The sequence below is a fragment of the Artibeus jamaicensis genome, unplaced genomic scaffold (assembly GCF_021234435.1).
Source record: "Artibeus jamaicensis isolate MK-2021 breed Jamaican fruit bat unplaced genomic scaffold, CSHL_Jam_final scaffold_1019, whole genome shotgun sequence".
NCBI lineage: Eukaryota > Metazoa > Chordata > Mammalia > Chiroptera > Phyllostomidae > Artibeus > Artibeus jamaicensis.
Genome location: NW_026522025.1, coordinates 7,187,555 through 7,215,498, shown reverse-complemented (window position 1 = coordinate 7,215,498; position 27,944 = coordinate 7,187,555). Strand labels below are relative to the sequence as shown.

Sequence of the window (27,944 nt, the reverse complement as noted above, 5' to 3'; positions counted from 1 at the left end):
AATCTTCCCATGTTACTGATGAGAAAATCGAGGCTCCCTTTCTGCACCGTTGCAAACCTTTGTGCCATGTCAATAAATGGTCTGGTTTTGGTGCTTGATAAGTTGGATGAACCTGGTTAGAATGTCCCAACTACCAAATATGGAGGTAATGGCATGTACCCTATAAGCTATGCAGTTGCTGCCACTCAAACCCAGAGTCGTGGTTTGGGGAAGACAACCTCCTTTTCGTCTGTTTTTAAAGCTGGGTTGTCCCTAAGTTTAGATTAGAATTTGTAATATTCTTAGCATATCACATGAAGCTTAACTAAATCAGGGTGTAGGACCTGGTGAGAAGGGTGTTTTGGTATTTTTTTAAGTTCAGGTGAAATTCGCATAGCATAATCTTAACCGTTTCAATGTGTCCCCGTCAGTGGTGTTTTGTACGATCATGGTGTCGTGGGACCACCACCTCTGTCCAGTTCCAAACCATTTTCATCACCTTCAAAGGAGGTACTGTAACCAGTAAGCAGGGACTCCTCCTCTCCCACTTCCCCCAGCACCTGGCCACCACTGGTCTGCTTTCTGTCACTCTGGATTTATCCATTTTGGATATTTCATATAAATGCAGTCATACAACATGTGATCTTTTGTGTCTAACTTCTTTCACTTTGCAGGATGCTTTTGAGGTCCCTCCATGTTGGGGCACGTGTCGGTGCTCCATTCCTCTTTACGGCTGAGCAGTGCTCTGTTGTACAGACACACCACCCATTTGTTTGTCCACCAGCTGGTGGACATGTGGGAGGGTTTGGACTGAAGTTAGGGACAAGAGTGACTTGTACCCTGCCCTGTGCTACCTGGGAGTCATGTGACCATGGATAAGCTGCAAAACTGGCTTGTGCCTCACTTTCCTCATCTGTCGAATGAAGATAATATCTAACTCTCAAGTGGTTGAAGGTCTGAATGCTACATGAGAAGCTGTTAGTGTAATACTTGACAAGTCATGGGCCCCCACAAACATTAGCTTTTTTACTATAGCATCGTATGAGGGTGGGGCTGGGTGGGGAAGAGAGCAGACGAATTTGTGTTCTAGTGTGTATTTGTTCTGCTATAGCTGCTGAAACCTTTGTACTTTCATTTTTAAAGTCCTGTTTTCTCTGCTTGTGGGTCCCCACCCCCAATCACTGAACATGGATTTTACATTTAGAAGCAGTTCACTAGATGAAATGTCTGTAGTGGAATGTTACATAATTCACATTTAGATTTGAAGAGCTCATTATAAAAAACCTGACACACTTCAGGAATATTAAATTACTGCAGATTGTGTGGGGCAAGGAAACATTATTGAAGCATTTCAAAATTCTAGGCGAGCCTGAACTTAACTGATAGGGTTTCACAGCTTTTGCTGGGGAAAAATGATTTGAGTTGTCACATGGTTTCTGGCCCTAGAGGACTTTAATCTCCTTAATTACAAAGAAACGAATTTCACAGAACTTCACAGCATTTGCTCAACCTCTGGCTTTTGGAAAATTAAAAGGGGATGCCAGGGTCCCGGCCGTGGTACGTTCTTTGTACTGCAGCTTCCTTATTTAAGTTTTTATTCAAGATGATGCTGGTTTCCTTTCATTATGATACAGCGATGTACTTCAGAAAATCACAAGTAGTGCATATAACACTTGAACACAATCCCATTTTGTCAAACAAGTGACGTTGGAGATAGCCGCAGAATAGGGACAGGTGCTGTATTGTGGTTTAAACTCTGAGGACGAGGCAGACGCCCAAAGCCAGTCCCGTTTATACGATGACTTTTATGGCTCTGGTCAGACCTGGCTGACGGCTGGGCCAGCCCCACTGTCCAAAGGCTGCCACGGGGCTGCTCTGGAAACATGCTTTTGCTGTATTTTCTGGTGGCATGTAGAACTTCAAAATATGAAATATGGAAAACAGGGTTGGAGTTTGCCTTTCCTGAAATTGTGTAAAATCCATATATTTCAGCTTATTTTGTATTTTTGGATTAGGTACCTACTGTGGGCAAGGCCAGCATGATGGGACTAGCTGGATTCTGTTATTTCCTGCGGTTTGTCCTTAGAAAGCAGATTTAACCTTTGTCTCCTCTTCTGAAAAAGGAAGGTGATGACAATATAAACTGTGGGCATATACCAGCCACGTGATCTTCAGCAACTAACATTAGAAACTATTACTGCCTAATATTTACCAAGTCCTGCCAGGTAATGTGCCAGGCACTCTTTTAATCATGTTATACATGCGATCACACTTAAATTTGTACAGCAGCTTTATGAAATTGATACTGTTAACCCTGTTATACAGATAGAGAAACTGAGGCAAAGAACAGTCGAGTAACTTCCTCAGTATCACATTGCTTGTAGGTGGCTCAAACTATAAAGCTGGGCAAACATAAGACCATAGCATGAATAGGTAGAGGTTCCATTGAACAGAAGGGTGAGAGCATCTCTCTGCCTGAGATATGTCTTTGAACTGCAGCTTGAGCGGGCATCAATAGGACGTCATTGTAGACTTGAAACATTCTGCAGACAGGGAACACAGGAGAAAACTGGGGAAGATGGAAGAGCGTGCCACCTTCCCTGCTAGACGTATGATTCCTTTGATTAGTTTTGTGGTTGATTTCAAGCCTCCTGGTACATACTGGTCCTGCCTGAAACAAGCGCTCATTCATTTTACATGCATTTATTGAGAATCCTTTGGTCCTTTTCCTTCATCACTGGGCAGAAGCATCCCTCTTCAGGATCTCACAGGGTAGGGCTTCTCCTCTGTGCAGCTCCTGTTGACTCTTCCAAGCAAAGGTGAACAGTTGGTCCTTTGTGCCCCAGAATGTAAAGTAACTGCCCGTTTTCCTTCTGGTCCTGTGTGTCGCAGTCCTTTACATGACTGCCACCTCTGCTGGACTCAGCTTCTTGGATCACAGAGATCAGGCTTTGACACGGGAGACATGGCCCGCATGGTTGCCTGGCTTCAGTAGATAGCTGTTATAACAAAATGATAAGTATTATTATTAACGTTGATTATGTCCATGTATGACTGTTGTCTCTCATGGAATGAAGCTTTCTTGGGGATGGGAGAGGTTAGGCTAGTGGTGTGGGGCAGATAGATGGCACAACAGTGGCAAGAAAAGTCCTCGTTTCCTGTGAATAATTTTATAGACCCCCCCCTGGGAAGATCACTTTTCATTTTCCTTAGATGTAACCTTAGGTCCTCTAGTCCAGGCAACTTTCGTTCAGGGTTAGTCTACTTAAAAAAAAAAAAAAAGAGCTTGTTAAAAAAACAAACAAACCAGATATCTTTGTATAAGGTAGTTATTTCCCCAGATAGTGTAATTTTACATGGGTTTTATACTAGACGTCTAGTTAAGCCATCATTAGTTATCACGATTAGGAGGTTTGAGCCTTTTCAGATTGAACAGTCCTTAGGTCTATGCAAGGAGCTGAGAATTAGCTGCACAGACTGAAGATCCATTTCTAGTAGCCTGATCAGCCAAACTTGATCAGAGCCTTGACAGCTTAAGCTATAGTATAATATTATCTTAATATTATTTAAAATTGGAGAACTAATGAAATGCTTATTTTTAACTAAACTCTCAGATATAACTGTCAGGTAGTCCCTGGGAAAGACTGTTGACTTGACACAGGGAATACATTCATTCAATTTAATGAAATCAAATGAGATAATGTATGTGAAGCGGTAGCTGAGGGCATAGAACATAGTAAGTGCATAGTAAATACAAGCTGTAATTGAAGTGGTTGTATTATCATTATTATCTCTTCCCAGCAAAGTGTCTGAACTTAATAGTACCCAGCAGTGTGTGATGCATATATATTAAAGAAAAAAATGAATGAAATGTGTGTTTGCCTGCCTCTTTTCTTTTTTCTCCCCTCCCCTCCCCTCTTCCCTCCCCTCCCCTCTTCTCTTCTCTTCCTCTCCACATTAAATGCTTATCTGCTCTTACAGCTGGGGGCAAAGCTGACATAAAAATCAGCTTACTGACAGTTGTCAGTCCCATTTGTCACCATACCCTTGGAGCCCAATTGTATGTCCCCTCCGTGTCCCCTCTGATGCTGGCCATTGAGGGACAGACCACAGGTCATTTCTCCATGATCTGCTTTAGCTGCTCAGGCTCTGATCAAGCTTGGCTAATGCATGGGTGCCCCAGTGTTGGAAAAGCCTGCATGTGGATGCCTAGGAAATGTGCCTTGGCTATATTTTCTGAGTGGCATCTGGTGCTTGAAATGAAGAAACATGGAAAACAAAGATTTGGGGTTTGCCCTTCTTGAAAACCCAGAGTTCTGAAGATCCATTCTGAGCTCCTAGTTGGAGAAACAGCTTTGCAGCTAGGCCTCTCCCTTCCTTGGCTGTGACCCCTGTCAGTGAGGGGCCCGATGAACTCATGCGAGCAGTTTGTACACGGAGACCAAGACTTTCTTGTTTTCGTCTGTTTGGAAGTTTATCCCCCCCCACACCCGATTTTAACTTCAAAGGGGTGATTATTCTCTTCCCTTGATTTGCAGCACTCGGAAGGAGTGAATGAAATGTGCAGCTCGGGGCGACATTTCTGAAGGGAGGAGTCATTCTCTTGGAGAGGAGTCCTCCATGAGCCTGGCCGAGGCCCTGGATCTGTGTGCAGTGGACTAAGGATTTAGTAGGATGTCAACTGAGACAGAACTTCAAGTAGCTGTGAAAGCCAGCGCCAAGAAAGACTCCAGAAAGAAAGGTAGGGCTGACTGCGTTCTTTTTCTTTATGGCCGCTTGTCTGACAGGACAATGATTTCTTACCTATGCAATGATATATCATCTATCTTTGTGGTTGCTTATGTTTTTTTAAAAAGTCACCAGCATTATTGGGTGTTTTCTTTGTTTACTCATAGTGTAATATTTTAATGGTTCTCCATTATTCTCTGGGTAAAATCCAAAATTCTTTTCATAACACATGAAGCCCTTCCTGATAAACCTTCTCTCTCTCCCTCCAGCAACATCTCTGCCTGAGCACACCCTGCTCCTCCTGCCCCTTTTTAACCTTGTTTACCCTCCATTCTGTCTGTTGAAGTTGACCTTTGCATAGACCAGTGCTTCTCAAAACTCCAGCTTCACCAGTCACCCAGAAGGCTTATTAAAACACATTGCCAATCTCATTCCAGTTTTGGGTTCCCTAGGTCCAAGATGGGGTCTCAAACTGCATTTATAACAAGTTCCCAGTTGATGCTGATGCCTTTGATTCAGAGACCAGACTGAGAATCACGGACTCTCATTCGTTCAGCCTGAAATCCTTTCCCCTCTCTCCATTTTTTCTAGGTGTACTCCTCCTTATTGTTCAGGTTTGAGCTTAGGTGGTATCTTCAGAGGCAGGGGGGTTGGGGCTTTCTTTATGGCCTAAATTGGGTTAGTTGCTCATTTGTTTTGCTTCAGTAGCACTTTGTTAGCATCTCAATTTATTGAGAATTTCCTGTGTTTTTCTTTGTCAACTCTGCTGTACTCCCCTTCAGACCTGGACCTGGTTGTTCACCCTTTCACTCCCAACACTTAGAAAGTACTGCCACAGGGATGGCACATAGATGTCTGGTAATGAAGACTGACATGCATCGTGTGATAATAACTCTATCCCTTTTCATGTTTGCTGAAGAATTTGGTCTGATTGCTTTACGATCATACCTTTCTGTGCCTCCCTGTTGTAACTGGGTCCAAGCAACTTCTCGCTGTGTGTGTGTGTGTGTGTGTGTGTGTGTGTGTGTTCTCCCATGGTTTCAGTTCTCTTCCTCCCCTGTCTTCTCAGCTGCATGGAGGAGGATTGATAGATGGAGACCTCTATTTCAGGTCTTGAAATTGGCCACTATGGGCTTGCAAACCCAGATGCCCCGGGTTGCTTTATATAGGCAGTGATTTGTTTGTGACTTCCGTGTCTGCCCTGTCATGTTTTGTGGTGGCATTGGTCTGACATTCTCTGGAAACAAGGGACATAAATGTAATACATATGCCACTTTTGGACAGCCAAAACCCCAGGAAGGACTATAAATTTTGCTTTAGATATTTATTTGAAACACAAATATTTTTGAAGCAGTGTATTTTATTCCCTAAAACTTAATGTAAACCTTGTTCTTTATGCATTGTGGTCTAAGCATAATAGAAGCAAAGCAAGTAGGTGAGTGAACAGGTTTTGGGAGAACGGCTGCATGGGAAAAAATTGCAAATCCTGGCATGTAGTAGAATTTAAATACTTTTTTCAGTGCAAACCAGCAAATTATATTTTTTCTTCAAATTTAACCTTTCCACTAAACTTGTGCTCTTGAATGCTTAATGCATTAAAAATTGTATCTTACTGCACATCTTTTCATTCTTAATTTTAACATGCAAAACCAGAAGTATTCTAAAGAGAGGATTTAGGATTTTAGGACATTGGCTTAGTTGAGGATTTGGAATGGGAGTGTGAAGGTGACCTTTTTATATCCTTCTCATCTTCATAGTCTAAGAAGCTCTAAAGCCAGCACAGTACATATGCAGGGAGCGTCCCCTGGTTCGTGGTGAACACCATGGAGTCTGGGAGGTCAATCTTAGTCATATTCTCACTGTACTAATTTCCTAGCTATCTGACTTTAGAACATTACTTCCCACTCTGAGCCTCAGTTTTCTCTCCTATAGAATGAGAATATAATATTACAGACCTCAAAGCCTCACTATGAAGATTAATTGAAATAAGGCGAATAAAACACTCAGTATAGTCCTTGGCATATATTAAGGACTCAACAAAGTTTAGCTTGTTCTCTCTTCCCCCCTTTTCCCTCCCCTCATTCTTTCCTTACCTCTTCTCATCCCCTTCCTTTTCTATCGTCTGTCTTCTTTCCCCTTTTCTCACTTCTTTTCTCTATTTCTCATTCCATTTCTACCCCACTCCTCTTCTTTGTCTTCCTTATCTTCATCCTCCTCCTCCTCTTACATTGTTTTCTCTTAGCCCATTGTAGAGCCAACGGATCTTAAAAAGTGTATAGCTGACTTGTCTGGGAGCAAGATATTAAAAATTATTTGTAATTATGCAACAGTGATAAACCATCTTTATTCCTTTTTTAAAAAAGATTTTGTTTATTTATTTTTAGAGTTGGGAATGGAGAAAGAAGGAGAGGAACATCAATGTGTGGTTGCCTCTCATGTGCCCCTTACTGGGGCCCTGACCTCAAACCAAGGCATGTGCCCTGACTGAGAATCGAAGAAGTGACCCTTTGGTTCACAGGCTGGCACTCAATCCACAGAGCCCCTCACGCCAGGGCATTTATTCTTTTGATATATGTGTCTGGCCCAAGGCACCATGAACATACTCATACATTGAAGCAAGAGAGAGAATGTGCTGGTAATAGGTTTAATTTATTTCTTATTCTTCAGTTTTGGCTATGGAGTAGTCAATATTCCATTAAACAGATATTGGTAGCTGGGCCAAAACAACTAGAATTTTAAAAGGAAATAAACAATTTGTACATTGATCTTTAGTCTTGAATACAGTTGTTTTGCTAAAGTCTTCCTAATACTTTCTTTAACTCTTTGATTTTCTGTGGAGACAATAAATAACCCTGTAAGTAAGTAAGTAACCCTGTCCTCCTCTGCAATCCTTAAGTACATCTTTTTCATGTCTTACTGCGTTGGTTAGGTCTGTCAATACAATATTTAATGGTAGTAGGTATCCTTATCTTGTCCTGAAACTAATGGAAATGCTTCTAAATTACCTGTGTGATATTAATTTTTTCTAAAGATTCTTTATTAATTCCCTTTCACTTACCATTTTTTCAGGAAGCATTTGAAAAATTTTAAATTTGCATGTTGAGTTTTATCATGTGCTTTCTAATATTTACTTCAATGCACATTTGTACTATTTTAATTTGTCTTGTGGTGGTAGATTTCACTGACAGACTTTTTGATTTTCATTTCTCAGGTAAATTCTACCTCAGGTTCATATTGTATTGTTTTCTATTTGTGGGTTTGATTTTTTGATATTTTACTTAGAATTTTGATATCTATATCAAGCAGCAAGATTAATATTTAAACTTTTTTTCTTGAATAGTCTTTGTGCCTGGTATTAGTCAAAGTTTATTTAATGCTTTCAGTGGTGAGGAAAAATTGAATAATATTGAGGCCTCTTTCTGGGAAAACAATATATATTCTGTTTAGTGATTTAAATTTGACTTTTTAAAAAAGCCATACATGCTTATTACTAATAATTACAAAAGACACAGTAAGTATGCATTATCGCATCAATCAAAAGTAACCACTATTAACATTCTAAGTTATCTCCCTCTGGACTGACCTTTTCAAGGTGTTTGAGTTCGTACTATTCATACAATTTTCTGTCCTGCTTTGTTTTGGACTTTATGTCATATGGACATTTCTCATGTTATTCTATTATATTACAGACTAGAAGAGGTTTTTATTTCCCTTCTTGGCAAAATTCAGGTAGTTTCTGGGGCAGATATTTTATCTCCTAAAAAAAGAATACCTCACAACATGGGTCATGTATGGTGAGAAAGAGGCTTGAAGGAAGTTCAGAGGTCCTTTAGAATTTCCCACCAAGTCAGACCACTTTAAATGCAAGTCACACAGGGGCATGTTCCACCATAAAAGGAGTCACTAGACAGGCCACGTAGGAGCCATAACTGCAGTGTTCACAATTTAAATAAGGAAAGGATAAAAGTAGTGAGAAATGAAGTTGTTTTCTTCATTTTGTTTTTATTGGGTTGTGTCACTGCGCATATAGCTTGTCAAATGGTGCATATTCCAGGGGCAGAGTTGGATGGAGACCTGGAAGAAGAGAAAGTTTTTTTTTCAGGTTTATTACCTGCCATCAAAGGGGAGAACAGTTGACACAATTCTTGTTACTTGTAATCCCAGCTTTAGGCCGCCCCGTAGAAGCCTGTGCGGTAGAGGAATGGGTCCCATCCTGAGCGGAGGCAGACATTTCTGAGGGCAGTGCCTGGGCGGTTTTGATCTGCACAGTCTGGCAGCTTAGTGTAGCGGAAAGAGCATGAACTTTGGAGCCAGACAGACCTGTTTTGTTTTTTTTAATTCAGTCCTTACCTGAGGATATTTTTCATCGCTTTTAGAGATAGAGGAAGGGAGAAAGGAAGGGACAGAGAAACATAGATTTGAGAGAGTAACATGGATTTATTGCCTCCCGTATGTGCCCTGACCAAGAATTGTAGGTACCTGGACCGGTGATGGAACCTGCAACATTTCAGTTACAGGAAAACGCTCAAACCAGCTGAGCCATACTGGTCAGGGCCAGACCTGGTTTTTAATACTAACTCTTCTTATCTGCTCTGTAACCAGAGATGGTTGTTGCGCCTTTCTGAGCCTTGTCTTTCAGGGTGTGTGTAATACTTGTCAAGAGAAGAGCAAGGGATCATTTCATGGGTAAAGGGCCAGCTAGGGATCTGCACCATGACACTGGCTTGGCTGTGTTAGTTCTTCTGCCCTTTTCCTTCTGAAATCACCATTCAGCGTTGTCTCCTGATTTCCTAGAAACACCTAGAAATAAACTTACTTACTTTCTTTGTGTCCGTTAGAGGTATCCCCAAGAATCGTGAGCTAACAACAACACCGTGCTTCTTTGTCACCTCCTCCCAGGAAGATTTGGCTGCTGGGACCAGGGCTCTGGCGGGCCCAGCAGAAGCTGGCAGTCACTGGTGGCCGCCTTTGCTTTGGGGCCCAATCCCACTGAGCTTGAACCCTGGCTGGGTGCCTCAGAAGCTGTGAAACTTTTCAGAGGTTTCTTCCAAAACTTCGGTCAATTTTTGTTAAGGGATGGCTTTAATACTGCCATAGGCAGGGTCTTGATCCTGAACTAGTCCGGCAGCCTGGAAAAGTAATCCCTGTTCATGGTGGCCTCTCACTTAGGAGCATATGAAATACTGTTGTTTCATTCTCCCATTGGATCCTTAGAGTCCTGGGAGATGCATTTAAAGTATACACAGGGTCGGCACTAATAACACCTCTTTTTATTACAAAATCATAAGCCTGTAATTCTGTAATATAACAATATCACACTCAAGCACACCATATGGCATTTTGGGTGAAATGTTCAAAATAAAACTATAAATTATTACACCCATCTTATTACCCTACCAACCACACTCAAGCAGGCCTTACTTCAGCCAGACCCTGTGAATTTTTATCAGGCCCAAGGTACAGACATGCTGTGGCATCTCTTCTGGCCACTGCTCCTGGGCTGGGGGGAGGCAGCGGAGGTCAGCTGGACGTCAGCCAGGACGGTGGATTGGGGCTCATCCCTCAGGGCCCACCGCTCTCTTCCCTGCTCGCTCTCAAATCACTTCCACTTCTTGAGCTTTAGTTTCCTCGGGCACTAAATGGATATAGAAATTATATCTGCTTGGCCAAATTTGAAACATAGAGGAGGCGTTAATTACTCACTTAGTTCCTTTGTCCACAAACGGGTACCGGCCCCAGGCCCCAGCCTAGAGCCCTGGCGGTGCTCAGTGTTCTGGGGAGAGTGACGCCTGGAAAGGGGTCCCTCTGACTCCAGTCCGTTCTTGTGCTTCCACCTCGAGGGACTCCGGGTTTTTATAGGCCTCCTCCTTCTCTGAAAAGAATTGTTTCCGTTAGAACTATCTGCGGACACAATTCCTCTACCTTCCTCTACTTTGCAACTTTTATTTATTCTCTATTACTATTCATAAAATTGGTTTAATTTTTACTCCAAATTTATCCTTTTTTTACATGTATTTAAAGATTTTATTTATTTATTTTAGACAGACGGGGAGAGAGGAAGAGAAGGAGAGAAACTCTCATCAATGTGTGGTTGCCTCGCGTGTGCTGCCTACTGGGGACCTGGCCTAAAATCCACGCATGTGCCCTGACTGGGAATCGAACCAGTGACCCTTTGGTTCACAGGCTGACAATCCACTGAGCCACACCAGCCAGGGCCACATTTTTGCTTATTAATTAAATAGTACTAGTTTGTCATAATAAAGAAAGTTCTTATTAAAACCTTTTTCACTTTTTCCTGACCGAAAGCAAGTAGATGTTCATCATAATAAACACGAGTAACACAATACTCTGAGAGCCTGTATGCATTGAAACATGAGTGGGTTCTCTACAAGATGAAGTACGTAAATCGTTATTAGGGATTAGTGTCTGTGGCTGGCCAGAACCTCTTTCTCGCAGATGAGGTCTTAAGAGGACAATGGCATGACGACAGTCACTTAGTTGGTCCGTGACAGAGTCAGGACTGGAACCCAGGGATGACTCCCTGGCTGGTGTTACTTCAGTCAGCAGATTTCAAACAACTTCTGTTCTCAGGAATAAGCTCTAGGTGTGTTTGTTTCTTCTTCACACTGAAGACTCCGGGAAGAGCCCATGTTTTAGAAATAGGTAACATGAAATCTGAGTCAAGGCTCAGCACATTTTCAACTTACATGTCTCAGGCTATCTACTTAATCTTTCTCAGCCTCAGCTTTTACACCTGTAAAATGGGCATACCAGTACCTATTTCAAAGTACTGTAATAAAGATAACATGGGTCCAAAAGGTGAAACACCTGTCACACTGCCCTGGCCAGGTGACTCAGTTGGTTACAGCCTCATCCCAGACACTAAAAGGTTAAGATTCAATCCCCCGTCACAGCATATATGTAGGTTGTGGGTCTGATCCCAGGTCAGGACGTGTATAGGAGGCAACTAATTGATATTTCTCTTTCACATTGATGTTTCTCTCTCATTTTCTCCCTTCTTTTCTAAATTGGTGAATATATTCTCAGGTGAACATTAACAAACAAAAACAAGACACCAACACACTTCTCTGTTCGTGGACTCTCAAGATAAGGAAATTTTCTCACTTTCCCCATCTGTCTTGCCAGCCCTGACAGGCAGTACTTCTCTTAGTGCTGCTAGATGTAAAGAGAGCTAGAAAGGACCCCTTTCCCCAGAGCTGCATGGGCTAATCCGCCAGTGAGAAAAAAAACTGGTCCATCTTCAAATGGATGCTTGTTTCAAGAACAACTGGGAAAGTAGAAAAGGAATACCGAGGAAAATGGACCGTGTTGTCAAGATTCAAACATTAATTAATAGCCATCATTTACTGTGTGCTTCCTGCATACTGGCCATTTTAGATAAGTTGTCTCTAATGAGCACAAATGTTACATCACTTTATGGAACACATGAGAAAATAATGTTCAGAGAGAGGAAGAGATTTTTCTAGGTCACATGGCTTGTCTGCCTGAGTGAGAAAGCAGGAAGTCCTCCCAACATGAGAGTCTGTGCTGTTTTCCCTTATGCATTCTGTTGGGCCCGCCCTGTGCTGTGATTGGGGTTGGGATGTAGGAAAACAGTTACAGGGCTCCACTGATTTTAGGGGCTGGGAATGGAAGCAGGTTAGCCATGTCATGTAAATTTATGGCATCGCCCTGTCTTGGCCGGGGTTTGGAGCTTGGAGAGCTAATCACTCTCTACCCACTCTGTGATTTGCAGGCTTTGGGAATTCGAAATCAAGGATTTAATTACAAGGCTACATAAATTTTTCTGAGGTTGATCCATAAAGCTCTTGGGCTGAAGGGTTTGGGAGGGAAGGAGTCTTGTTTTAGGTCAAGAAGTTCTTACTTCACGGTAAGACTGGCAGTCGGATCCTGTGATGTGTAGTTGGGAGAGGCTTCTGTGTTCTCTCTGAGCACATGCTGTTGAATTTGTTACAGGACGCCTCACTCACTGTGGTCATTTCATGAAGAGAAACTCATTTCAGGTTTCACCGATGACGTTTTTCAGGACCTTGTTCTAACTGGTTCTGACTCACAAGAGCTTGGGGTTTCTTCAAGTCTTGCTTCACATCTCGTTTCCCCTTGAACTTATGTTATAACTCCAGCAGCACACCACACAGGACAATACACCAAGCAAGGTTTTATTTTTAAGCATTTTTTATTTAATTGTTGGTCAAGTACAGTTTTCTGTCTTTTACTCCCATCCTGGCCCACCCCCTCAGTGCTCCCCACCTCCCTCCCATTTCCACCCCCCTTAGTTGTTGTCCATGTGTTCTTCATACTTGTTCCTGTGAATCCTTCCCCTTTTCCCCTGAAATTCCCTTCCCTCTCCCCTCTGGTCCCTGTCAGCCTGTTCTCTATTTCAGTGTCTTTGGTTATATTTTGCTTGCTTGTTTGTTTTGGAAAAGGGGACACTAGTTCACTGTTGGTGGGATTGCAGACTGGTACAACCATTATGGAAAACAGTATGGAATTTTGTCAGAAAACTAAAAATAAATATGCCTTTTGACCTGGCAATTTCACTGCTAGGATTATATCCTAAGAGCCCTGAAATACCAATCCAAAAGAACCTATGCACCCCAATGTTCATAGCAGCACAATTTATAATAGCCAAGAGTTGGAAGCAACCAAGGTGCGTGCCCATCAGTAAATGAATGGATCCAAAAACTGTGGTACATTTACACAATGGAATTCTATGCAGCAGAAAGAAAGAAGGAGCTCCTACCCTTTGCAACAGCATAGATGGAATTGGAAAGCATTATGCTGAGTGAAATAAGCCAGGCGGTGAAAGACAAATACCATATGATCTCACCTTTAACAGGAAGCTAAACAACAAGCAAGCTTTTTGAGATCTCATCTCTGTCACCTTTTTGGTCCCTTTGCCACACTGAGCCACACTAAGCTTTAGGTCCCAGGTCTTCCTCACCCTGTTTACTTCACTAACTCACTCCAGGTCATCCTTCAGTACTCAGCAACCATTTGATTGGGCCATCATCTTTAACACTTGCAACTTCAAAATGCCCTCAATTAATTAATCACCAATTATCTGCTCCTGAAACCTCCTAAATATCTCTCAAATCCATCATTCTCTCTGTCTTCGCTGCCCCTCACCCGAAGATGGTTTAGGTTGTCTGGATCACCCTAGCACCCTCCTAAGAGGTCTTCATGTCTTCAGTGTTATCCATCTCCAAGCTATTCTTGACACTTCTCATTAAAGCGAAGGTCTGATCAGGTCCTATCTCTGCGTCAGACTTTTTGGTAAGCAGCTCCTACTACCCCCGGATAAAGTCCATACTGCTTATCTGGCTTCAGAGAAACCCTGTCTGGTCTGGCCTCTCCTTATCTTTCCAGTTACCCCTTTTGCTGCTCTTCTATAATGCTTCTCCACTCTGTGGCTCAACTGAATTAATTTCAGTTCCCCGATCCTACCGTGTGATTTTTCACATTTGGAATTTTGTAGGTGCTTTTTTTTTCCTTCTGGGAATATGTTGTTTTTATTATTATTTTCAAAGCTTATTCCACTTTTGCTTTAGTTTAAAGTTAATATGGCTTTTCCCGGAAATGCTTTGGTGATTCATTGCAACTCACCTTTATGACCCCCCAGTTGCAGGTTATGACTGGTCCGTGTGTTCTCAAAGCCCCTCATTTTGCCCATCACAATACATTGTCTTAACTATCCTTTTATTCCTCTTTATCACTCACTAGGCTGAGAGTTCTGTGAATGCAGGGACCATGTCTGTCTTGTTAAACACTTAACTTCTCTCTGCACACTCCTCTAAGCACACTTAAAAAATGTGGGTATGCAGATGTGGGTTTGTTGAGTGAATAAATGAGTTAATAAAGGAACTTATGATAACAAAGCCGCACCTGACTGGAGTTGTGAGGGGTCCATAGCATCCTGTACTTATTCAAATAATTACGCTTGCCACATTTTTCCTCTAATCGTTTGCTTATTTCTTTGTGTTTGCAATTAGCTATGAATTCCTAGCACAGCACCCACATGGTAGGTACTCGGTAAATGTTTGTTGCATTAATTATTATAAAGTGCGAAGGAGAATGATTTGCACATGGGGAAAGAAAATTTAAAAACACTGAAATCCCCCCTAAATGCTGGCTCTGGAGATTCGTATCATGTTGCATGGAAAATTCCTCCATTCTGTGAACAATTTCTCATTTTGTGATGTGTATCCAATCCCGTCTGGTGCCGTAATTCAGCATGATGTGGGCCATATTGGTGGTAAGAGCTGTAAGATTTGCCATATTAGTTCATCCCACTGCTTCATTAAGCTCAGTGTGCTGCCTCTGGAAGTGGCTGGGCCTGAATTTTGATGTTGGGGAGAACAAAGCCCTGCACAAGAGCCCTCCATGTCCTGTGACTCAGGTAAGGGTATGCTCCTTTATGGGGTTGGAGAGCTTTGTCTTTGCAGATAATCAGTGAGTGCCTCAGAGCAGGGGGTTCTATTATCTCCGGGTTTGCTGAGCAGATGATGTGACCAGGTGTGCTGGCGTTTCAGCAACCCCCTCCATTGCAACACAGCTTCTAGGATGGGCAAGATACATGAGTTGCAAGCCCGAGCGTTTCTGCAGTCCATCAAGTGAGCACATGTAGATCAAAAGCAAAGGAGAGGGTGGAGTGGAGGTGAAAGAGGAAATGATGCCTGTTCATGTTATCTCCGTTAAGCGCGAAACCAGCCTTTTACCACAAGTATTCCCACACCGAGGCACAGAGGGGTGAACAGCTTTCCAAAGGCCATACAACTTGCAACTAAAGAGAACTGTTTGCATCTAGATCTCTTTGACCCTTGAGCCTGTCCACATGCTTAGCACTGGTCTAAGCTGCTCCCTACTGAATGGTTTGGCCTCTTACCAAGTATGAAGTAGTGTGTGCACTGAAAAACGTCTTCCTAGAGATTCCACTGGTAGCACCACGAGGTTGAGATGGCCGCAGCAAGAGAAAGAAATGAGGACAAAATAGGGTGGATTAGAAGGGCAGTTAGTTGGACAAGCATAGGTGTCCTGTCTCTTCGTCTCCCTTGTCTGCAGCATGTGAGATGTTGTCACACACAGTGGCTCCATGTGATTCAGAAGGAACCATTTTCCCTCCTAAGGATGCTAATTATTCTGTTGTTCAGACATACAAAGGCAAAGACTACCATATTTTTTAGACTATAAGACTCACCCCCCTGCCTAGCCCCCTGTTTGGGAGGAATAAGGGTTGTTAATGCTGCTGTTGAGTTCTGTTTGCATTTACACTGGTGAAATCTTATGTATGTTATTAAATATTTTACCACATTTTTTGCTTCAAAATTTTTTTCTTATTTTCCTCCTCTAAAACCTAGGTGCGTCTTATGGTCTGAAAAAATACGGTAGGTGGATTGGACAGATTTTGACTGTGAGTGAATCAAAATGCATTTCTAGATCTTAGTTTGGAACAAGCACTCCAATTTTGCAAACGCTTGTAATCTATGAATATTATAACCAGCCTATTTCGCCTTCCAGTTGGCAGCCCCACATCAGAAATGATAATGAAGATGCTGGCATCGAAGGTAGCTGCCGTCTATCAGCAATTATAAAATATCAGGTGATATATTCAAATGTTTACAGTAATTTTTCAATCAGAACAACCCCTTGAGGTTGCTTCTTTTTTCAAATCTCCAGTTCACAGATGGGGAGCTGGACACTAGAGAGGTGAGACAGTCAGTGCCGTGACCCCAGAGCCCACGCGTATGCTGGCAGCGGCCCTGCTGTTCTGTCTCACTCATCCATTCAGCCAGTGACGCAGGTGCCTTAGATGCATCTGGCCCATTTTGAACACGTGGACTCGTTTGACCCTCCCTGAACATGAGTGAGTTTGCTTCAGCTCTCCTCTCAACCTGAGAAAAACATCCTCCTGTCTGTCATCGTCTGTCAAGGCCCCCACCCCCCAGCCTCCGAGACCCAGTTCAGATGGCAGTTGCGTGAAGCTCTTCCTTGGCACACCCTTCCGCCCGTTTGATTTCAGCCTTCCTTTCCCCATGACTGTCGGCACATTGTTTTAAAAAATGTAATCCAGACAAAGCTTTTATTTCTTTCTCCCATCACTTAGGATTGTACTTATATACCTTTCTTCCTTGCTAGGTGAGTCTGAAGCAGAGACTTGATACCAGGGGCTGAGGCTTGTGCATCCTTATGTCCTCACAATGCTGGGAGGAGGAGCATTTAGAGTTATCAGTGGGGAAAATGGGAAATGACCCTAATTACATGACTTCTAAATGCAGTCAGAGAATACAATGAGAATACAAGAGATTTATGAGGTTGATGATACTCCCATTTTTTAGATGAAGGAATATACTCAGATAAGCTCAAAATAAGTTTAAGGTCACCGATCGTGTAGATGAAAGAACAGGACATTTTAAAGTCAGGTCTAAATGATCCAAACTGTGGGATTTTTCTACCTCATGATGCTGTTTCCCAGCAGTGGCCATGGAATAAAACCTCAGCGAAAGCTCATTTCCTAGGTGTCTGGTTCCTGTTGTAAAGTAGTAGCTATGCATGCAATTTACTTTTATAAAGAATTTCTATATCATCCTTGATTCACTTCCCTCAGTTTGGGGACTGTTGTCACTCGGGTCTTTCAGCCACCCCTGGCTGGCGCTATTGCTCTCGAGAGAACTTGCAATCTGATCGTTAAACCAAAGGCAGGAAAAGCTGTGCAGGAGCTGGCGTTGGAAGAAGCCCAGCAGATGATGAATAGCGAACCTGAATCTTATCATGTATTTCAGAATGATGTACGGGACTGTGGGAAACTGCCTTTGACAAATGTGCACGGGAATGGGGAATTATCTCCAACAATGAAAAATGTCCTTATTGTGTGATCCTAAAAAGGATCAGGACCCCTATCATTGGGAGAATGATCATCCTCGTATCCCTTATTAACAGCGGTATGGAAGTGTGTGCTAAAGATGTTGGATGTCTTACCGAAGCTGTGATGGATAGCCACTAGTGCTGGAATCAGGTGGGACTTATGAAAGTAACTTGATGCTCGATAGCAGGTGAGAAGTGTGCAATGAAGCCAGGTCCCTTTTAGTCCTGGCTTTATGAGGCTCTGTAAACCTTGTACCCACTACCTTAGCTACATACCCACTGCCTTTTGGTCAGGCTGAAGCTGTGATTAAATGATGGAAGGCATGTGATCTAAGTTTGTGCGAAATGAAGCCATCTCTGTAGGCAGAAGAAGACCTATGGTGTGGCAGGCACTGTAAATATTTCATCTCATTTTGTTTTCACATTTCACATGTGTATGCGGAAACCGAGAATCCTAGAGAGTCAGTAGCCTACTACAAACTGACAGAGTGAGGTTTTGAACCTGAGGAGTCTCTGTGTTTTGCCATCCATAGTAGCTTTAATAAATAACCTCCTGGTGGAAGTTCAAAGGAGCAGAAATAGAAACCAAATGCAAATGTGAAGGAGGGTGCCCGCTGCAGCCTTTAGCCCATGTAAATATTCAAGAAATCTTAGTCAAATCAAGAACTGTCAGCACAAATCAGTTTTGTTAGGGGCCTGTGTAATGAGCATGACGTTCTTTGAGCTCCTTCCTTTCTTTCCTTCCTTCTTTCCTTCATTCCATTTTTGAGCATTTTCTGAAACAGCACAGAGTGCTGGCCACAGAAGATTGAAAACATGTCCTAGGCTTAAGGAATTTAAGATCTAATATGAAAGACAGGCAACTAAGAAGCAATTATAGTTTGTTGCAATAAGTTGAAATCCCAGAGCAAAGAGAAAGAACCAAGTATCCAAGGATGTCCAGGAGGCTGTGAGATGTAAAAAAAAAAATAGTCTTGGAGGTCAGACTTATTTAATTTTTTTTTGTTCTTGTTGAATGGATACTTTGTGAAATATCTTCCATCGTTTAGATATCATCTGCCTGTTAATTTAAAAACCTAGTTGTGAATAATAAATTCTACCCTGTTCTCCAGGGAAAAGGAGGACCAGCAAACTAGAAATCTTGCTTGGCAGCAACTTGCTCCCCGCTCTGCCAGAGTAAAAGCCCCTTCAAGTTATACACACATTTTATTTGTTTCCTATTATGCATAGGACTAAGCACACAGTATGTGCTCATTAAGCATTTGTTGAACAATAGAATAGCCTATATTAGTTAGGTAATTCTTTGGCCTTTGGCCTGTATTTTCCTAGAATCAGTAATTTATATTCCATTAGTTTTCCTTTAATGTTTTAAAATGATGATTACTGCAGCTTCTCCTCCTGCTCTCAGAGTTATAGATTGCAAATAGATTTCGTGTAATTTGCTAATGCTGGCCAATTTTAACCACTGCTTCAAGTGCTTTGTGGAGGATTCTGAAGTCATATTCTGGCTTTGAGTGAGGACAGTTAACATTCACAGAAGTATGTACACACAAGCATGAAAACATGCATTCTACTTTGATCCTACTGTGTATTTAATTCTGCATAACATATTTTACTAAACCTTACATTTTAAGCTATTCCTATGTCATTACAAACTTTTACGATTATCATTTTTTTAAAATGCTGAGTGATCCAGTTTTCCTTAGCTTTTACTCATCAAACCTCTCTCCCAACCCTTCTGCCATTGTTGCCAGTTTCAGTTGTCCATTCCCAAATGTGCCAGGTTTTGCTTCCTCCGTGGCTTACAGAGCTGCTTTCAGTGGTCACTGATTCATTCTCTTTCATCCTTGCACTGCAGTAGCGGTTCCCCCTGTATCCCGTGGCAGGGGAGATCCTGCCTTGTTTCCTGCAGCGGGCAGAAACCCAGGCTTTGGGGCACACTCCCCTTTGCGGGTGTTGCCCGTGGGGGCTGCCGCTCTAATACAGCATTAGAATTAGATTTGCCAGTGGGTGCCTCTGAGCCCGAGTGATTTTTTGTGCAGTTCAAACCTTTTAACCTGAGCTTATCAACTTTAATATGTTGTTCTGGTGCCTTGATTTTTTGGTTCATCTGCTTTAATGTGATGAAATGTAAAACGGGAGCTCAGTTTTGTCCCCTCACAATGAGTTGGGGGGGGGTTCTGCTGATAACCTCTCCTTCGTCTGTTAGGGTTCGAATTTTAAACAGCCAGAAATGCATTTTTCTGGTATCTGTCATCAAGTGATTAGTGCAACTATTTAGTTCTGGTCATCTTTCCTATTCTTGGTAGATTTATTTTCTCTTCGGAGAATTCTTCTGCCGCCCTCTCTGTCTGGGAGACTGGAGATGTCATTTAAACATTGCTTATTAGGATTCCATTATTTGTCTCCCATACACAGTCAGCTAAATCAAAAAGCCAGACAGTGTTTTTAAATTGCAAATTTAAATGACAATTTATAGACCAGGTCTACTGGAAATTTTCTGTCCTCGGCATTCATCATTACCTGTGTGTACAGAGTTTTATCTTTTCCTTCCCTTTCTCACTTCATCTTCTTGAGAGCACGGCACATATATCCATCAGAAGGATCAGAACTGCTTGCAATCAAACAGAAAATGCACTAGAGGTCCTCAAAGAAAATGAAGACAAATACCTTAACCTCATACCTTACTTAAATATTAGTTCTCTTCTTTCTCCTTCCTTTTCCAGGCCTCTTAAAAAAAGAAACTTACATTAGTCACTTCTTTTAAAGTGTTGAAGCTCATGATTTAGATTCAGATAAAGTAAACATTCACTGAGGGCCTGAAAATTTGTGAGATATTGTTATCAGTTAATCTGCAGGATAAACCAAAGGATAATGACACTATTATTAGTAATATTATGAGAGCTAATATTTATTGAGCACTTGCAATGTACCAGGCACTGTTTTAGGTGTTTTCTTGGTCATAACTTATATAAGATAATAGTAAGTTGTGTTCTCAAACAGGAAGCTGAAAATCACTCATGCTCCAGGCCCAAAGCTGAGTGAGTGAAGGTGCTCCAGCTTCTGACTTAGAACTCTGTTCACTGCTCTAGCTTCTATTTTCAGTAAGAAAACTTGGGGTTTATTTCGTATCTTTATTTCATAAGAAGGACAGGTTGAAAAGTCATCTCATTATGCCTCGCTCAGTTTTAATTTTTAGCAGGTTGGGTTAGAAGAGGTGGCTTTAAATCTTGAAATCACCTTCTGTTCTCGGTCCATTTTCTCTGGGATCAAAGTAGATTGGCAAAGCATTAATGATCTTCCATTTCAAAGCTGAAGGATTATCTGTCTCTGTGGGTAAAATCATCCCTTCAATTCTTCTGAAGCCAGCTGCAGAGGTTGGTACATTTCAGAAAACCCAGGAACTTCAGTGATGAAAGTTAATGGGGGGAAATTTGCATCTGGAGGACCCACATTTAATATGTGGTCCATTATGTCCATTATGTCAGGCTTTTCCATCTATAACAAGAGGATGACCCTCTTTCTTTTTGCCTCTGCTGACCAGGCTCCAATGTCCACAGCAGCTGGGGGTGTCCAGTGCTGATGGGATTTCAACCAGACATAGGCATGAGGAGTTGAAAAGTCTTCCTCCCACCTGGGAGAAGAAATGTGGAGGGAGCCGAAGGAAACCAGGGAAGCCGTCTGATAGCAATACAGGTGTGACCCAGAGTGAAAGAGGAGGAGGGGAGAAAGCGTGGGTGGGAGCATCTTAGATAAGGCCTTTGTGCAGTCCTTGAACCAAAGTCGCTCAACAGAGGAACCCTGTGTCTCATGGGAATGGACCAGCCTGAGTCCCTGTCCCTCTCTACCATTGGCTGGGCACAGCCTGTGGTAGGCATGGCCTTGGTGCAGACATGGAGATAGATTTCTGAGTGCAGCATTTGGGGCATTCAGCCAGCTTGTTTTTCTGCAGTCCAAAGTCTGCAAGATGCATTCTTATGCTCCCCACATTGAACCAAAATGATGAGCAAGATACCTAAATGTTATGGGTTACAATGAGATGTCCTCTAACTTTTTCAGGTTGCCACCATTTGGTTCAAACTCACAGTTCAGATTCTTCTCCCCATACTACCCTGTGTCCCTCAGGCAAAGGTAGGCAACTGTGGGTTAAAGGTGGTGCTTACTGAAGTTGCAGTGAGTTAGACCAGCAATCCCCAGGCTATTTTGCCCTTTAACATCCTGCAAAGCCTTACAGAAGGAACTGTAAGCAGCTATTGGGTTGATAGCTGGAGAAGGAAGCCCTCTTAGTACCCAGTGTTCTTCCCATACAAACAAAAGGGGAATGTCCACCCTGTTGAGCCTGCTCACCAATGCCAGGAAGGCCAGGGAGTCAGCGAATCAGCTTTCTTGAATATCTTTCTGATGGCCACTGTGCATGGGTCCTCATTCAAGTCAACTCTGTGAACCCTCACAACAACCAGGCAGGCAAGGGTTCTTAGCATGTAACCTAGTGATTGTGTTACTGTCTTCAGAATTACAAATTGATCGGTCACAGCTTTGCCATTTAGTAATTAATCCATATGACTTTGGGCAACTTCTAAATTCTGTAAGCCTTAACTTCCTTACATGTAAAACAGGAGTGATGGGACCCATCTCCTGGGAAGCAAATTCAGACCAAAGGACATTAGATACGTAAGTGCCCCAGCACGGTGTTTGATGTATATGTGGTGACATGCTGGTCTGCTGCTCTTGCCACTGTGGGAAAACCAAAGCCCTTCTTTGGCTGACTTGTGTGCCCATCATGGCCTGGCTCTGCTCTTGGGGTGGCAGTGGTGGAAAGACACCAGCTGTATCTTTCCTGTTATCTTGGAAGCAGGATGCTAATACCACTTAGCAGTCCAGAATTACTCACTGGTCCTCAAACACACCCTGCTACTTACAGCTCCGGGCTCAGTCGGGCCTTCCTCCAAATTCATTCATTGGTTGGAACAGAGCCCTCATAAAAGAAGCAATCTGGAAGGCTGGGCCTCCTGAGGACCCGAAGCCCAGCACTGGAGGGCCAGGCGCTGATGCATCCCCCTCTCCTTCCTCCAGAGCTGTCTCCCTTTGCTTTGTCTAGACCTGCTTCTTGCCTCTCCCCTTCTGTAGCCAGGCTCGTTTTGGTCACTGTGCTCATGGGCTTGCTTTACTGGCTTGTCCATTCTGAGTTGAGGGGGTCTCAATTCCATATTTGTGGGCAAAGAGAATCTGCAAAGTTCAGCCTAGCTCTGATCGTGGTCATTCCAGAATGAAGGATATAGACCATGACAGTAGGCGTTACAGCCCAGCCTGTGAGTCATGGGAGGGGATCGGTCTGCAGAGGAGTCAGGCACGGACTGAACAGACACAGCTAGCAAAAAGATTCAGCTTAGATGTCACTTTCCCCATGAAGCCTTCCTGGACCCAGCTGAACAAGGATAGGTGGACCCTCCCCTGGGCTACTTGGACGCTGGGCACAGGTTAGTGTTACAGTAGCTCTTATGATGCACTTTCCCCAACCCCACATCGGTCTCCCCACCCGATGGTGCCTTCTGAGGACAGGAACCCGATCCAGCTTCTCTTTGCAAACCTTGCCTATAGGCCATTCCTGCCACACAGTAGGTACTTAGTAATGTTTCTGAATTGAGTATCATGGGGAAACAGGCAAATAATAGCACTGCAGAATGAGAAGCACTCCTGGTGGCAACAGGAAACAGATGTGTTTCCAGAAGCCAGTTGTCGCCACACCCCACCCCCACCGAGGTGCGGTGGACCAACAGCAAGCATCAGCAAGGACCGAAGCAGAGCTGGACGGCCGCTTTTCATGTACTGCCATGGTCTGTGTCTTTGATCCCACACTCCTTTAGGTTTTGAATCTTAAAGAGCCTTCCGCAGCTACTCACTTAATGGCCATCCGGCACCCTGAGCATTAATGCCAATTAGCCTGGGGAAGATGAAAACCTTGGAGACTTAATGAGCTGAGCTGGCACCTGTTCACTCAGCACTTCAGCCGACGTCTCTCGAGCTGCTTAAACCAACTGGAAGGTGTCAGGTTTAACCTTTCTGGGAAAAGGCTTACAGAGGTGTTTTTAGTGTAGCTTTTTTTCTGCATTCAGTTTATTTTGGGTGAGTGGCCCGAAGGTTTTGGAATGAAAGTTTTCAGAGCCTGGGCCCACGCCATACCTGCACCACCAGCCCCAGCCACCCCTGGCACTACCCATTGCAGTGGATGGTTTGAAGCTAAGGCGGTGTGACAGTCCTGGAGGCGGCCCAGGTGGGATGTTCCAGCCGGCCTTCCACATAGGAGCAGTGTCATAGGGCCCAGGGTGGTCACTGAGTACTAGTGGAGGGACTGTCACCCACACTGGTGTCACCACTGTGAGTGTCTGCTGCACCAGGGCACTGCTGTAACCATTGCTGTGTGACCTGCACCCCTACCAGTGCCCGGCATGTAGCATGTGCCCCATAACTTCTTGTTGGAAGAATGAATGAACAAATGATGAATAGTAATTAAGGGCTCTAGCGCAGAGAGACCAGGATTTGAATCTTGCTTCTGCCCCTTCTGAGCATGGCGAACAGGGGCAGTTTACATGCCTGAGTCTCTCTCAGACTTGGGTCCTTCATCCTTGATCGTGAAGAAGCCTGTCATGGTTTGGGGCTTAACTATGAAGCACTGACTTAGTACAGTGCCTGGCATATAGGAAGTAGTCATGAAGTAATCGGTGTTCTTAGTAACTTGTAGTAGTAATGGAGTGACTTTAAATAAATTGCTTGAAACCCACATCTCAGACTCTTCATTTATAGAATGAAAGTACTATGCCCGCTGTACAGAGTTCTTATGAGGAATAATGTGATACGGTGTACAGAACACTGTGCCTGGTTGAGCTCAGTGCTCAGTGGCCACTGGGTGAGCCCATCATCATTAGCAGGAGACCGTGTGGGCTCACACAGGAACCACCACCCCCCGTGGCGGTAGGCAGCAGGAAGCGGGCAGCTTTGGAGGGGGTCTTGTCTCTAGCTCTGGGATGTGACGGCAGCTGCCACGGGCAGACACCCAGCTCTCTGGCCTTTCCTTTGCCTTCCACCCTGAAAGAACTCAAGTTTTCCCAAGGTATTCTGGGCCATATTATCAGACTTTAATCTAGCAAGCTGTTCTTTTTAGTAGACTGACTCTTGTAAATCTCATGACCAAATGCCTACCCTTCTTTACCAAAAACCTCTTAATCCTTTGATCTTGTCTCCATCAAAAAAAATGATTGTCTTCTATTTCTTGCCATATATGATTTAAAGAGGATTACTGGGCAGCGCCCTTTAGTCCATCTTTAACCTTTGTTCCCAACCAGCTAGTCTCTCTTCTAATATGAAATTCTCCTGGTCTCCCGGTCCCTGGAAAATATCCTTGGAAAGCAAAGAACTAAGTAAACAAGGTCAAGGAGCATTGCAGGTGAGAGGTTGAAGGGGGTGTTCTATAGGGAAGGAAGGGGGTGAGTCTGAATATACTATATTGTTAAGTGAAAGAAAGCCTATCCATGAGGTTCAAGGTAAGCAGAAGCACACTTGGCCTGCTAGTGGACCAAGCCCCATAGTGAATGACATCTTGCTTGGCGCTCGGGTCGGCGCTCTGAGTGGACAACAACTCCAGGATGCTTTTACAAAACAGAGGCACAGAGTATGTGTGGCTTGCTTGTGGTGCGCAGTGGCCTGTCTGAGAGTGGATCCCAGCTTCTTCTGATGGCAATAGAGTTCTTCCCTCAGCAAGAGCAAGGGCTAAGAAGTAAGATAGGCCTGCTGTGCTGATCACTCACCTCTTTGCTCCCAGATTCACTCTCCACTGTCCAGGGCAGGGCATTATCCCAGAATAATCTCTACTTCCTGCATGTATCTTACAAAGGGCTTCCCACTGGGCTTAGACAATGGAAGGAGCCAGTGGGAGAGTGGAGGATGGGGCAAAGGGAAAGGTCAGGGTACTTCCCTGCCTCACTCTGCTTCTGGTTGTCACTGTGTCTCCTCTGTGGATACAGGCCCTGCCAGAGGGCTCCTCTCTGAGGGCCGCTGCCCTCCAGGGCAACCCTGCTCAAGCTCTAGCTGCCTGCCTCTCAAAGGATGGCCCCTTCTCTTGTGTCTGGTCACAGCCCCTCCTCCTTTTCTTGCTCTAATCACGGGCTGGTAGCAGCTTCTTGCTCTCTCTAATCCCTAGACCACTTCCTTTTCCCCTGGCTTTTCCAACACCATTGTCAGGGTTCCCCTGCATTAAATTCCCTCTTTGTATAGCTGGCATGGACTCAGTTTGTCTGATTGGCCCTTGACTAATGTCTTTTCTGTTTGAAATGTGGCTCCGCAGTAGACAAGAAATACAAGTTTGGATGAGCTGCTTAACCTGCAGAGCCTCTTAACCTGTATGTTCACCCCTACAATTGGGATTTCAGAATTGGAGATTATATATATAGTATACATACTAATATACATGCAAAATATATATATATATGTATTAACAGAGAGGGCTTTGCACATAGTAGGTATTGAATGAGTGATAAGTCTTGTTTTTATGGGACAAGTCATTTATGAAGACAGTAAAGACTTCTCAAGAAAAGAACAGGGTCTTTTTGGTTTTCAACTCTTAGAGGATGCCACACACTTAACTAAAGTGACTAAACTTAATAAAGTAACTAAACTTAATAAAGCTACTGAGTCTCCCAGCATCATTCCAATCATTCAAGATTCCTAAAGGAGGAATTAAAGAGAGTTTGCTGGATTTTCTAGTGCAATTCTATCAATATTTTCACACTGGAAGTCCATTTTCAATGCTAATTTGCCATGAAGTTATCAAATAAAAAATACAACAGGAACCTTTGGAAGGTACTTTTTACAGCATCATCATCAGTTTTCTCCCCCTCCCTTCACCTCCTCCTTCTTCTTTTTCTCCTCCTCTTCCTCCCCCTTCCCTTTCCTTCTTTTTCTTCATCATCATCATCATCATCATCATCATCATCATCATCATCATCACTCTTCTCCTTCCCCAAAGTCGTCCTTCGGTGCTCAGTCCTCTCACAGTTCTCAGTGATCATGGCTGCACCTCGGGCACACATACACCGTCCGCTGCATCATAACTCTCAGAGGAGTGGCCGGGTGCTCCTTGCTTTGGGGTGGGGAATGGAAAGGTGCCAGAGTTCCAGTTGCTAAAAGTGTGAAAACTTTGGTGGGCTTGTTGAACCTGGGGAAATCCCTACATGTAAATATTTATGAATTAGGAATCAAATGTTAAGTATTGACCTCAGCTTCTCACAATTACAAATGGCTTAAATCCAGTGGGGAATTGAAATGCCTTTAGTTTAGAACCAACTCCATATATTTGTTTCCCAAACCTCAGTCTACTCCTTTAAGACCAGCAGCACGGGAGAGCGTGGGTTGCCTGTGGAAAAGATGGAGAGTCTGGCTTTTAAGTTGAGGCCAAGTTTATTCTTCCAATTTTCCTCCCTGTGTTAGCGGGTATGTGTTTCAGCGTGGGCATTGCGACAGGATGCGAGAGTAAAAACCCAGTCCTTCAGCGCGTAGCATTTGATCTCACAGGGCAGCACAACTGCCTGGGGCATTTGTCAAAAAACCCGGGCACCAGGGCCCCCTCCAGACCCAAAGAGTGGGCATCTCCACAGGCGGGGCCTGGGCATCTGCACATGTCAGAGGCTTGAACTGAGAACCACGGGGGTTGTCTCTCTAAGTAGTGAAGGCTGCCATGGGGGAATCATGACGTCACAGAGAGCACAAAGGCTTCCGAATAAGATCGGTCGGATCTGCACCTCATCTCTGCTGGTGAACAGCTGCACACCTTGCACAAAACCCTCATTTCTACTTCAATTTCTCCATATTTAACAGAGATAAAAGTTCTTCTCTGTATTAATTTGATGTGATTTCTGTAACACAATACTATAAGTTTGGTACTTTAAAAAATAAACCCAGAGGCCCTGGCTGGTGTAGCTCAGTGAATTGAGCATGGGCCTGTGAAGCAAAGGGTCATCAGTTCTATTCCCAGTCAGGGCACAGGCCTGGGTTACAGGGCAGTTCCCTAGTAGGGAACACATGAGAGGCAACCACGCATTGATGTTTCTCTCCCACTCTTTCTCCTTCCCTTCCCCTCTCTCTAAAAATAAATAAAATATTTAAAAAATAATAATAAAAAACAAACCCAGAAACTTATTCTCTTATAGTCTGGAGGCCAGAAATCAAAAATGAAGGTGTCATCAGCTTGCGGTCTCTGTGGAAGCGCTAAAGGAGAATCTGTTCCTCATCTCTTCTGGTGTCTGGTGGCTTTGGACATTCGCTGGCTTAGGGCTGCATCTCTTGCTACTCTGTCTTTACATAAC

General features: G+C 43.5%; 1 protein-coding gene across 5 annotated transcripts in view; it reads left to right on the top strand.

The window, feature by feature from the left end:
* Positions 1-27,944, top strand: part of DAB1 (DAB adaptor protein 1) — a 1,235,135-nt gene that overhangs the window by 963,577 nt on the left and 243,614 nt on the right. For all 5 annotated transcript variants that reach the window (XM_037148509.2, XM_053655463.1, XM_053655462.1 and 2 more), the window contains one exon: positions 4,518-4,720. In XM_037148509.2, coding sequence (XP_037004404.2) covers positions 4,654-4,720 — 67 coding nt within the window. In that variant the 5' untranslated portion in view covers positions 4,518-4,653. The remainder of the gene's footprint in view (positions 1-4,517; positions 4,721-27,944) is intronic.